Raw genomic sequence first — 13,889 nt, forward strand, 5'->3', positions numbered from 1 at the left:
TTGACCTCTGGAACAGGACTGAGAATCCAGAGATGAAACCATCTGCATATGGTAATCTAATCTTTGACAAAGCTGACAAAAACATACACTGGGGAAAAGAATCTCTTTTCAATAAATGGTGCTGGGAAAACTGGATAGCTACATGCAGAAGACTGAAACTAGACCCCTACCTCTCACCTCCCATTTTTGTATTCTTAAACAGCATGCCTGCTAGTCAAGAATAGTGTATCCAGCAAAGTTGCATAAATGAAGGAGAAATAAAATCTTTCCCAGACGAGCAATCTCTAAGTAATTTTTCACCACTAGACCTTCCCTACAGGAAATGCTCAAAAGAGCTCTAACCACCAAAGAGAACAGTCAATACACACCACTGTCAAAATACTCGAAAGTAAAAATTCACAGTTACCATAGACAGCAGCAAGAGGGAAAATACAAAGCAGGTAACAGTCAACATAATGACTGCAACAGTACCTCACTTATCAATATTAACATTGAATATAAATGGTCTAAATGCCCCACTTAAAAGATACAGATTGACAGAATGGATTTAAAAAATAACCCAAATATCTACTGTCTCCAAGAAACAATTTAACTCGTAAAGAGTAGCATATACTCAAGGTAAAGAGGTGGAAAAAAGGTTCCACACAAACAGAAACCAAAAGTGAGCAGGAGTAGCTATTCTTATATCATGTAGAAAACAAACTTTAAATCAACAACAGTGAAAAAAGACAAAGATGGCCATGATATAATGATAAAATGATCAATTCAACAAGAAGATACAACAATCCTGAATATATATTGGATTGGAGCACCCAATACTGGAGTACCCAGGTTCATTAAACAAATCCTACTAGACTTAAGAAATGAAATAAACAACAACATCATAATACCTGGGGAATTCAAGACTACACTGACAGAACTAGACTAATCATCAAGGCAGAAAATAACAAAGAAACACTGGACTTAAAAGAGACTCTAGAACAAAAGGACCAAACAGACTTTTACAGAACATTCTACCCAAAAACTGAAAAATATACATTCTTCTCATCAGCACACAGAATGTTTTCCAAGATAGACCTATATCAGGCCACAAAACACGTCTCAGCAAATCTTAAAAAACTGACATCATACCATGTATCTTCTCAGATCACAATGGAATAGAAATTAATTCCAATAGGAACTCTCAAAACTATACAAATATGTGGAAGTTAAACAAAACCTGCTGCGGGACAATCTTTGGGTCAATGACAAAATCAAGATGGAAATAAAATATTTTTTTAATTGAATGACAATGGCAACACAAGCTACCAAAATCCCTAAGATACAGAAAAAGCAGTGCTAAGAGGGGAGCTCATAGCACTGAATGCCCATATCAATAAGACAGAAAGATCACACACTAACAACCTAATTTCACACCTCAGGGCACTAGAAAAACAAGAACAAACCAAGCCCAAAGCTAATAGAAGATAAGAAATAACAAAGATCAGAGCAAAACTAAACAAAATATAAATAAAAAAATACAAAGGATCAATAAAATGAGAAGTTGCTTCTTTGAAACATAAGCAAAATCAACAGACCACTGGCTACATTAACCAAGAAAAGACAACTGATGAGTTCTCCACAGCAGAGGGGACAAGAGGACAATGGGGACCAGTGTCAATTAATAACCAGAGGCCTCTCCATGCCATTTCCTGAGCCCTATGAGCTTCAGGCTCACATATACCCCAGGGTTCCTGCACAACAAAAATGGACACCTAACCTCTCATTACTTCACTCAGAGAAGCCTTGCAGCCAGTACATGATTTTTAAAAAACAAATATATAATATAGGTTGCCTGTCAGTTTTCTAGAAAAATTCACAACTGCTTCATGAGTATTCCTATAATCCCTTTCCTTGGGAAAGTCCTCCTCCACTGTGTCTTTCTGAGAAATGATAAAAGAGTTACCCAACTACATTTTGAAGAATCTGTAGCAATTTCAACAAAGGACAAATTCTGGGTTTGATTTTATTTAGAGACATCAGAATCTGAGGAAATCATGTCCCACATAACCACTGTCCTAAATATTCTTCACTTACTTGAAGTTGCATATTCCACTTTTCAATTTCTATTTCTGTATGAGCCAACTGCTGGGTCTACCAACAGAGCTTTATGTTCCCCATATGGAGACCTGGAATCTCCTGCAGGCGCCACCTTCGAGTGGAAGGTTAACTCAGTGGGTAAGAGACAGGCTCTGGAATCAGACATGTCTGTATTTAAACATCTGCCACATCCAGGCTATAGGACCTGAGGTAAGTTACTTCACCACTTTAAGCCTGAGTTTTCTCATCAGTGAAATGGAAACATTGATAGCAGTTGTCAGAGAGAGCTGGTATGAACATACAATGGGATGACGACATATAGCTCCAAGCACAATGTTTGGCACATAATCAGTATTTGAGAAATGATGGTTATTATTAGCAATCAAAAATCTATACCACTGAAGAAATATTCAGTTATTATTACACTGCCTTTAGCAGCCAATCTCTAATGACTGGTAAAGTGGTAAGCAACATACATGTTTAATGCTATAAATTAACGGCACTTCTAAGTTACTATGATCTATTAACTTACTCATGAGTTTTAAAATAATTCTCCTTTAGCATAACAAAGAAAATGTCACAGATCTAAAGCCAGACTGACAATTTCCAGAGCAAATATATTACACAGGAATACTTGGAAATTCAGATTTAAGACAAATTGTAAAGATAAAATATGTCCCAGCCATTACATATGTATTATAATTTTTAAAGTAAGTAATAACTAATTGTGACTTGATTAGTCAGTTTTTAGAAAAATTCTTGCTGGAGTTTCAGATTCAAAACCTTATCTGTGGAACATCATAGTAAATAAAGAGCAAAAATGTCTCTGGCAACATTCAACTAAAACTAATTCCTATGCAGGCATCAATTCTGTAACAGATTTTTGACCCCCTGGCCAATAAATTTAATCAGTGGTATGTGGTGAATATTTAAAATCCAGCTCCCAAGGGAAGGGAGGCCCCTGATTTGCAGTGTTTGCCAGTTTCCATGGTGTACAATACTCCACCCTGGCCCATTTCAAACTGACAATCACCTCTCAAAAGTCAGTGCTAGCTAGAACCACCACACCACCCAGATATGCACTTAGTATTCACAATGGTTAGGTAATCACCTGAACAAGCTTGTTTATGAGGAAACCAGGGAATTAGCCCACAAGTAAAAAGTAAGCACAGATAAACGATTTACAGATTTTCTAGGCAAGTAACTAAAGCAAATTTACAATGGGCTAAATTACACAGGTGGTGTGCTGGTAAATATTTAAATATTACATATTCGGGCTCTGTTTCCCTTGTAACCACCTTCCCCCCTAAGAGATAATCTGCTCTCTGCACAAGTGGTTGCCTATACCCCAGCCTGGCATCTTCTTCTTCCATGCAGACTCCACCGTCTCTTAAGACTGTTGCTAGACTGAAGCTTTCACTTGCCCACAGGGTTTCTCAGGTTCTGTGTTCATTTAACCTCATTCACCAAGAATAATGGTGTTTATCCCTAAATTTCCTCATATGACTATCACAGTCTCCCTTTTCTCAGTAAACCCACCAGTTATGCTAAAACTCCTCCAGCTAGTAACAGAGGCACACTCCCTGTATGAATAGGAAGGAATTAGTTATCCATTTGATGTTTGCTTCCCTACTCTTTCCTTTGGGAACAGAAGAACTAAGCTTTTAGGAATACCACTTGGAAGACTGCAGGAAAACTAAAATAAATTCTCCCAGTTTTACGTCCAGCTCTGAACTCCAGGCAACCCCTAGACTATTTCACTGCAGGAACCCCTGACTCACTAAAGTAAAGGATTAAAAAAAAATAAGTAGAATTTATAAACAAAGATAAATTTAATGACAATTTCTCTGTTAATTCATAATGCTGCACTTCAAACCTGCTTAATCACCAAAAGACAAGCTGTTGAATGTGATATTCAGAAATTCTACAACCTCTCTGTAGGTTACACTAAAAAAATAAATTATATTAAGTTATTTCTATGGCTAAAAAAAAAGAAATCCATTGCAAAATGAAAGAGTTCTGTGGATGGGTAGTGGTGATGACAATACAACAATGTGAATATACTTAGTGCCACTGAACTGTATACTTAAAAATGGTTGGTTAACATGGTAAATTTTAAGTTATGTACATTTTACCAAAATTTTAATTTTATTTAAAATTTTTTTAAATAAGAAGAAATACACTAAAGAGAGATCCTGCCACTCTGCCCTCCTCTTATTTGAATAAGAGAATAAACAGATTTTTTAAAATAATAACATCCTTTAATAGTGCCTGTGTCTCATTACAGGCTTCAGACACAAGGGCATCTAGTGTGGAGGAAGACTGCATTTACTCTGCTAGACATCATTGCCACAAGTTCATTTTTGTAAGGCCTCTTATATTCATTATAATTAACGTCTTGGGCTAATTTGAACAGCTTATGGTTTAATCAGGGAAATAAATGGTCAGAAAGACAAAACATACTGCATTCTTTGCCTCTCACTGGGTCAGGCAGGCCAGAGCAGTCCACTGCAGAGTTTGGGATGGCAACTCTCCACCTGGAGCCACTGCTATCACATTCCGTATATTCAAAGTGGTAATCTTTCTGCAAATAATCACAAAACAAGCCTTTGTTAGAGCCAATTCTAAGGGGACAACTGTGCTTTCTCAATCACCCCAACCCCCTGCAAGCCTGTTTCCAAACTGTACCCTTTCCTTCTACTCTCATCCCACTCCTTCCCCAACCCCCCAAATAGCTTCATGATCAAAAATGTGGTGTGCTAGGCACAGAGGAGGTAAAGTGGGACAGGGCGGTCAACACTCTCAGGCTGTGACCATTGCCCTCTCCTCTTATCCACTCAAAAAGGCTACAGAACACTTCCCTATCTCTTTTGCAGGCTTTTTAAGGTCTAAATAACCAACAGAGAATGAGAAACAGCAAAATAACACTAGGAAACTGACTGCTGTCACTGTCCCAAGTGTTTCAAAGAAAGAAATGAGAACCATTCTCTCACTCTGTTTAAAACTTAACAGGTGTAATAATTAATCATCAAATACTAGTAAAAGACACAAGATTTTAAGCAGCTTTCCCAGGCTTAATACACACCTACCACAGCAGGCTGCCATCAATCACAGACGATTAAAATAGACCATTAGTTACAGTTACCAAATTGAAACCAACCCACTTGTCTCCAGCCTTCAGTTGCTTTGAAAATCTCACAGTGACCTCCCTTTGTCAGAGCACGTATGTGATGTTTGAACTGAGAGGAACCAGGACAAAATGTTTTTGTAGCATTTTAAGAATGAAAGAAATTCCAAATCTATCCCAAAATATCTTTAGTTTTATACCATACGTATTCAGTTCAATACCTTGGACGTTGCTCTTTGGCTGTGCCTCCCTTAAGGCATCAGTGACAGGTACGAATAGAAATATCAAGTCACATCACCATGGGGAAGCTGAGAGTGGAAGGGCCTTTATCCTTGACCTCTCTCTCTGCACAGCACTCTTTCCTAACAGTGAATCTCCTAATATAACATCTTTTGCACTCTGGATAAGCTGCAAAATTCCCAAATCATCAAGTCTTATTTTCTTTTTGTTTAATAGTTCTTCTCTCAATTTATCTTTTTTCCTCTCACATTTTACTATAAGCAGCGAGAAGAAACCAGGCCGTACCTTCAACATTTTTGCTTGGAAACCTCCTCAGTTAAATATCCAAGTTCATCACTTACAACTTTTGCTCTCCACACAAACGTAGGACACAATTCTAAGCTTTCTGCCACTCCATAAAAAGGATCACCTTTCCTCCAATTTCCAATGACGTGTTCCTCTTTCCCTTCGAATCCTTCACCAGTATCTCTTTTAATATTTTTAACACCATTCTGTTTATGACAATTTACATATTGCCCATGACCATACAGACATTTTCTACCATGCTCACTCCCCTCCTGGGCCCTGACTGGCAGTCTTTAAAGTCCATATTTCTACCCACAGTCTGTTCAAGGCAATCTAGGCTTTTCTATCATGCACCTCAAAATTCTTCCAGCCAATGCCCATTCCCCAACTCCCTCACTTTTAGGTATTATTACAGCAGCACTTCCCTTCCAGGAACCAAAATCTGTATTGTTTCTTACAGCAGCTGTAACAAGTTACCACAAATTTAGCAATTTAAAACAACAGAAATTAATTCTCTCACAGTTCCGAAGGCCAGAAGTCCAACAGCAGTGTCACGGGGCTAATCGAGGTATGGCCAAGCCACGCTCCCTCAGGAAGCTCTAGGAGAGAATCCACTCCTTGCCACTTCCAGCTTCTGGGGGCTGCCAGCATCCACCGCCTTGTGGCTGCATCACTCCAATCTCTGCCTCTGTGGTCACACTGCCTTCTACTCTTGTGATCGCATTTAGGGCCCACCAGGGTAATATCCCCTTCTCAACATTCTTAACATATATCTTCAAAGTCCTTGTTTGTCATGTAAGACAATATTTACAAATTCCTGGGATTAGGATTTGGAAATCTTTTTTTGGTGGGGTTGGGGAAGGAAGTAAGAAGGAGCATTATTCGGCCTACCACAATCTCCCACTGTAGAATAGCCTTGACCAGACATGTACTTGCATAATGGCTTTCTTGTTTCTCTTGTTCCCTGTTATTTGTATTAGGATGTCTCTCTTATTTCCATATCCCACTAAGATGATTCTGGCCTCCACATGTAAAATTCAGGTAATTTCTTGTCTCCTAGCAAAACAATGATGCTGTGAAGTCTGGCATGAATTTCAAATAAAGCAAGGCCTCTGAATAAAATAGGTAAGCTCCAGAAAAGTCTCCTCTACCACTGCCTCTGTGTTATTCATGTTGCCAATTATGTGATAAGAACATGGAAAAAGGAATTATTTTCTGACTGTAATGCTGGATGTCATATGCCAATCAATTCTACTAAGATTCTTTTAACCTATCTGCCCCCTCTAGATTACTCAAGGAATCTAAAAGGCCACAGCTACTGTTGTTAACAAACTGTTAGGATTCCAGTGGGAAGCTTTAATGTGTTTATGTGTAATTTTAAAATACTGAAATGCAAACCTATTTCATGCATAGGGCAGAACTTGGGGTCAGGGATTTAGATTTTAGCCTGAGCCAGATTGAGTTTTTTTCAATTATTTAATAAGTATTTCATTTGGGCTGGTAACAAATAATAAAAAACAAAAAATCTGCTTCTGAAGGCAAGCCTTAAGTCCATTGAAAGATCTAAGAAATAATGTAGTTCAGTAAAATCACTAAAGACACAATATATACCTCCCAAATACTATATTCTGAATTGTATTCAGGATGCTGAAGAAAGAGAATTATAGCACATAAATTTTCAGATTTATAGATAACAACCCAAATTCCTAACCATAGACCCAAGTAAACACTGAGTACTTGAACAGGTCCCTCAGAAACGGGAATTTTCTGATGTTAAAGGACAGTTTTAAAAGAAGAGGTAAGATAATTTCTCATACAAATATAAAATATGTCAAAGATTTTATTTGCCATTAATTAACAAGTCAGCCAGTAAGATGTTACCACCAGTTCAAAGGAGAATTCAAAGGACACACAAAAATAAACAATTAGGAAAGTGAAATGAGTTTACTAAGAGACACAAAACTGGTAAATATATAGAGGGTAATAATCAATTGTATTCCAAATAATAAAATGCATTTCCTTGCATTGGACAAGAATCATTCATATTACTATCAGTTTCCTACAACTCAGTGTTGTAAAGTAATTCAAAGACAATGAAAGGGGCAAGCCTCTATAGAAACCGATTATTCAGAAAAGCACACCAAACAGGACAGCCAATAATCTTTTCTACCTGTTTCAATGTGTTTCATAATTTTTCCTAACAAGGGGAAAATTCTTAACAATTTTTCCTACACTTCAGGGCTTTTGACAGTTTATCAGCAAACACATTGGTATGAGTCAGAACACACTCTAAACAACAGAACGTCAGCTCACAAACTGTCCTCTTCAAATTACAAACTAGAAGAAAAGCCTGGGCTTAACCCAACTCAAAGGATGGCAGTTATTTAGACATATCTGTAAACCACAGAAAGCTGGAGTGTGGAGACACTGCCCCAAATAACAAAATAACAACAGTGTAAACATTGTGAATACGAGGGAACCAGGAAACAACCCAAAAAGAAAGAGAGCATGGAATTACTCCTAATCACAAAACACGGAAGGGAAAATTACCCTTCCATAGAAACCATGCACACCACACACACACAAATTCACGCACATGCACATACATTCACAAATCAAGGTACAGTCATGAACTCTGAAGTAACAAAAATTCAAATTGTGTTTATCTTACACCTAAAACACAAAAATTCAGGTTACATCCAAATAAATATTGGAGGCCTATAATACACCCCAAACACCCAAGTCATCTATACTATAAAAGCCTCATGGAGCTCTCTGTAAACCTTGGGGTATCATCTCCCAATTTTGATGACAATATTTACAGTTTACACATAGCCTAGTAATGGGGCTCAGAAAACAGTGCCCCAAAATTAAGGCCTCAGAAGCAAAATTTCTTCCCTGACCTTCTCCTGTCTTCCTGCTTCTCAGTTCCATTCTTCCCTGAGGTAGCCACAGAAACTAGAATCCCTCTTCCCCAAGGTGGGTCATAAAAGGCAGAACCCCTTTTCCCAAAAGCCAGCCATAAAACCCGAAATTATTCTGTGTAAAAACTAGCCATAAAGTAATTATCTAACCTACCTTGTTTGACTGTAGTCCGTAAGACCCTCATTCCAGAGAGGGTCCTGCCCTACACCCAAAAGGAAGGAACGCATGCTCTGAGAGGCCAAGAAGAATCTAGACACACAGGCCTTGCTGGGTTTCCTCACTCAGTCTACTAACATTAGATCATAACCTTTCTGACCAATCATATTTCTACATGTCTGTCCATACTTTGTTGAACCTAAGCATAAAAATGAACAATTTCCCCTGTATCTTTGAATTTTCATTCTGAAGGCTCCCATGTATACACATTAAAATGAATTTGTATTTTCTTGTTTGTTTTAATCAATCTGCTTCATGTCAGTGATTTTTCAGCAGAGTTTAGGGGGATAAGAGCCTTGCTCCCTACAGCAGACAATGTTTCAAATAAATCTCACATATAGAAATGATATGCATATATGTTGACATACTGACAATATACATAACTTTTATATTGACATTAACATATACCATATATTAGATATGATTTATCTATATACAAATGCATCATTTTTATATATTAGTAAACATGATTCTCTACTACCTGGCACTTAATTATTAAATAAATACAATGGCCTAAAAATATGGGGGAGATTTAAAATAAAACATTGTATCTGTGCTCAGTAAGCTTATGATTTTGTTGGAGTAGACAAGATGCATACACACACATGATTTTATAAGAAAACATAAAGAATAAGGGCTCAAGGTGGAATAGCGACATCATAAATCAGTGTGCAATTGAAAACTCTGGTCAAAATCACCAATAAAAATCTCTTAACTCTCCCATAAAGTACAATGTTGTACCACTGTTCAATAAATTCATCACAGCCAATGTTTCCTTAAGCACTCCAACAGATACCTATTTCTTAGCACTCAGATGGCTTGCATTTTAGGGGCAAGGCTTTCTGGAAAAATAAGGATTTTTAAATGTTAGAATCACATTCTGCAGAGTATGCGTGGTAGAGTCTGCAAAATGTGACCCTATTGTATTAATATTATGATTTCTGAGTCAGAACAAATCCCTGTGAGCTGAAACAGTATGAAAAGGCTTTAAGGAGAAGGCCCCAAAAGATAGGCAGGATTTGTAATTCTTCTAGTGCTTACCAGCTCCTTGGTAAATAGCTAGTTTGACATGGTGTGGTAAGCAGTGAGATCAAGCCTGAAGAGAATATGCCTACAGGTATGCAGTGAAATGTGTTAGCCTAGGGATGGAAAAATAGATGCGGAAAAGAGGGAATGTAGCTGCTGGTCTTCTGTACTCAGGTTTGTTCACATCAGCTTCCTAATGCTCCCTATCTATCCTCTGTAGGCAATTTAAGAATTGACTGCAGTTAATTATAAAGATATAGCAGATAACCACAAATTCTAGCACAGAATCAGACTCAGGAGAGGTAGTCAATGGAAAGCCTCTGGCTTCAAAGCAGGGAAAATGCTGATACCTAGAACACACAGAGAGAAGGGACAAAAAGAAGCACACATAATTCATTTTTTTCACATAAAGTCCTTTCTCTTTGAATTTTTTTATGTGAAATGTTAAGAACAGCATAACCTTGTATTTGATGAGACTGCAACTCCTCTGGGAGAAAGACTCCCGAATTTAAGTGCTCAGCGAAGCACTTGGCACACTTATTTGAGAGAGCGAAACAGCAAGAGGGAAAAAGGGGGAGAGACTGTCGTGCGTGGCACAAATACTTCAACTCCAATTCCGATGAGCGGGCACACCTCATTATACTATGTGGAAAGGCCAAAAGCATGAGAATAATTAATGCGGGCACACAGATAACTAACAGTAGCTCCTTTAGCTACATTATTAAGTATATGAGCACAGTGGAACTGTGCAGAAATACTTATATTCAAATTTTTCTTTTATAAAAGGAACATGATGTTACCATGGAAACCTACTGCTAAGTAAAGTAATATGTATCTGATCTATTTATGACACATCCTTTTCTCCTCATTTGTGGACATTATTGCTTTTTAGAAATTATTTTGAAAAAGTTCATATTTTAAACCTAAGTTCAATATCTGTCTTTGTAAGCAAGGCCTTAGAGGTGCTTGATTCATTTTTTTCGATTCAATTTATGTTTATTGAACACATTCCATGTGCCACTGTATAGACGCTGGGGATACAGCAGTGAATAAAATATCCAAGTCCCTGGTCTCATGGGCTTACATTTTAGTGTTAACGAAAGTGCACACGGTTTCTTTCTTAGAACGACCCAGCTTAGATCATTTTCTTTCTCTGGCTTTCAATCCAAGCTTGTCGAGGGATAGGCAATGGACTGGGAACAACAGACCTAGATCCCAGCCTCACCTCTGCCAGTACTAAATTTAAGACCCTAAGTGATTCAACTAGCTCTTTGATTCTCAAGCTCCTTTTAATCTTTGAAAGAAAAAGCTACGCTTCTCATATTATAGTTTATGTCCCATATTTTCACTGTTCTTGATAAAGGGAAACTAACCATATCCTGTAATTATGTACTTCTAAGGAAATTTTCAAAAAATGAACATTTTAAAACAAGTCTACCATGAAGAAATGAAGGAAACTTTTCCATTTTCTCAAGCAATCTACAGCTAGATAATCCTTAACATTGTATTAGTATTAGCAATATTAATTAACAAAAACGAAGATAATGGGGAGAATGTATGTCTTTGTATTTAAAAAGTCTTTAAGCATGTACAATCATTTTATCTACCTACATTTAAACTTGCTGAATTAAATATATGTTTATCTCTGTTCCCCACAAACCTGCAAAAGAATAGAGTTTCTAAATGGAACAGAAAATAAAGAAATAAAAATGCCATAAGCTCACAAAAATAAAGAAAAATAAAAATGGCAATAGATGCTGCTGTCAACAATTATTTCTGGAAGATGGAAAGCATAGGTGATCTCCAATTGACCTAACAAAGCAAGAAAATCTGAAAGCTCAGGGCTACAGAGGTAGAGGATAACAAGAGGAAAGCCGATTTGAGCTGTAGAAGGACTCAGAATTGAAGGCACCAAATACCTCAGAAATCAGAGGTGAAAAATGGATCTAACAACAGAAAGATTAGTTGAAAATCTGTTTCAGAATATAGACCTCTCAGTTTCCCTTCCCCATGATGGCAAGAGAAAAGAGTTATTTTCTCTGGAAAAACTGAACTAGAGAGGTTACTGATTCAGGGACATCAAGCCAAAAACTGAGAGAAAGGAAAAACATTTTACTGAAAATGGGACTATGTGAACAGCTAAATACTTAAAGATGAGATCTGCCTCAGTCACACTTCCCCAACACCAAAACCCAAGTCCAGCTGGCTTCAACACCACTGTCTTTCCACTTGAACCCCAAAGACTAGCAGAGCCACCATCCAGCTCTCCGAGAGGTGATGTGTTACACCCCACGCTGGCACCCTTTCCCATATCAGTTCAGCTGATTTTCACACCTGCTTACCCTAGAATTGAGATTAGCTGGAATGTAACCTGTATCCATAATATGATAATTATTAGTGTCATTAATAACACTAGGAACATTTGTAGAATCCTATAGGTTTTCCAAAATAATTTTCATAACATTATTCTCCTGGAATTTGTCCATGGCATGGTGCTACATGGTAGGCGAGGGTCATCCTCATGGCCATGGCCCTACTGCAATCACCATCTCCTGCCGGATGAACACCACCAAAAGCCTACCTGCCCTCCCTGCTTCCGCTTTTGCCCACACCCCCTACACTCCACAGCCAAGTCTAAAGGAACATTTCATTATGCCATCCCTTCTCAAAACCCCACAGTGACTTCCCACTGGCCTGAGGAAAAAGTCCATAATCTCAGGATAGCATAAAAGGCCCTTCTTCATTCTTTCATCTGCTTCTCCAAGCTTCATATCCCAAACTTCTTCTTGTATAAAACAGTGAAAGTACGGTATCAAACATGCCATACTCTTCCTTATCCCCAGGCCCTGACTTTTCCTCTGCCTGGAAGGCTATCTCTGCCCATACCTTGTAGTAACACAGGGAAATCTGTATAATAACAAATCACTATGTAACAGACTCTCTATTATTTGCAGCACTAAGGGCTAGAGTATAAATTGAGGTGCCTCTTCCTCTTCTATACGCACCCCGCACCTTGAAAGGCCTTCTCACAAGCAAGTGGTAAGCCCAGCCCACACACCCAAGTCCTGTAAGTGCCTCTCCCACAATGGAACAATCTAGAATCAGGAGGATGGGCCTGGGAAAAGCCCTATGAAGGCAGTGGTAGCAATCTCAAGCCTTTTAAGCGTGTAATTCCAAAGTCATGTTACCTGGAATATGGTATAAAATGGGTGGGACATGACATCCAGGTGGGTACAACTCTTTCACCCACAGATTGCAAGGCAAGAGGAGGGACACAGCCAGAAAAGGACCAGTGGGGTCCCCTCTTGCCTGGTCTGAAGGTGGTACTGGTCTCTATTATATGACAATATATAACATCCAAGCAAAAGAATAGCAAGAAATACATCTACCACTTCATGAGATAAAATTTAAAATTTTCTGGAAGGGGGAGAGGGTCCCTTTACCTTTTGATGGGTTCTTGAGTAAAGGTAATTTCTTTCTTCTTCTTCTTTTTTTTTTTTTTTTTTTTGCCTAACCTAAATTAAAACTGTACAACGGTACGTAAAAGTACAATTTTCCAAAAAGGGAAAAATAAAATCCTTGGAAACCCATTTGTTTTGTCTAATTATATATGGTTGCAAACTTAACTGTATATAATATAAACCATAAATTTTCTGAATGAATCAGACTGAAACCGAAAAGGCTTCTTTGCTTTTGCAAGATTTGAGCAACTGCTTATTATTTAATAAGCACCAAAAGAAACTACATCAAAGTTTCAGAAATATATTATGTACACCCCATTACACATCAATTCCACTTCTAGTGGAAATCCAAGGAAATCATATGTTTGCATCATAGCATTCTTTAAAATAGGGAAACTTTTAAAACAATGTAAATGTGCAATAATATGAGAATAGCTAATAAATTATGGTACACACATAATGGGATTTTATATAGGCCATTTTAAAATTATAATGCCAAGGAATATTTATTGACAAAATATTTATGACAT

At 37.7% G+C, this 13,889-nt stretch overlaps 1 protein-coding gene across 2 annotated transcripts in view; it reads right to left on the reverse strand.

Annotated features, from left to right (window-relative positions):
- KIAA1324L (KIAA1324-like ortholog) overlaps positions 1 to 13,889 on the reverse strand; it is a 174,342-nt gene that overhangs the window by 103,877 nt on the left and 56,576 nt on the right. The window contains exons 1-2 of one of the 2 annotated variants that reach the window (XM_012643504.1): positions 5,407 to 5,438; positions 4,543 to 4,663 (exon numbers count right to left, since the gene is read on the reverse strand). In XM_012643504.1, coding sequence (XP_012498958.1) covers positions 4,543 to 4,547 — 5 coding nt within the window. In that variant the 5' untranslated portion in view covers positions 4,548 to 4,663; positions 5,407 to 5,438. Of the gene's footprint in view, positions 1 to 4,542; positions 4,664 to 5,406; positions 5,439 to 13,889 lie in introns of those variants that run through there. The other variant, XM_012643503.1, reaches the window with a different exon arrangement.

Source organism: Propithecus coquereli, unplaced genomic scaffold (genome assembly GCF_000956105.1).
Source record: "Propithecus coquereli isolate 6110/MARCELLA unplaced genomic scaffold, Pcoq_1.0 Scaffold199, whole genome shotgun sequence".
NCBI lineage: Eukaryota > Metazoa > Chordata > Mammalia > Primates > Indriidae > Propithecus > Propithecus coquereli.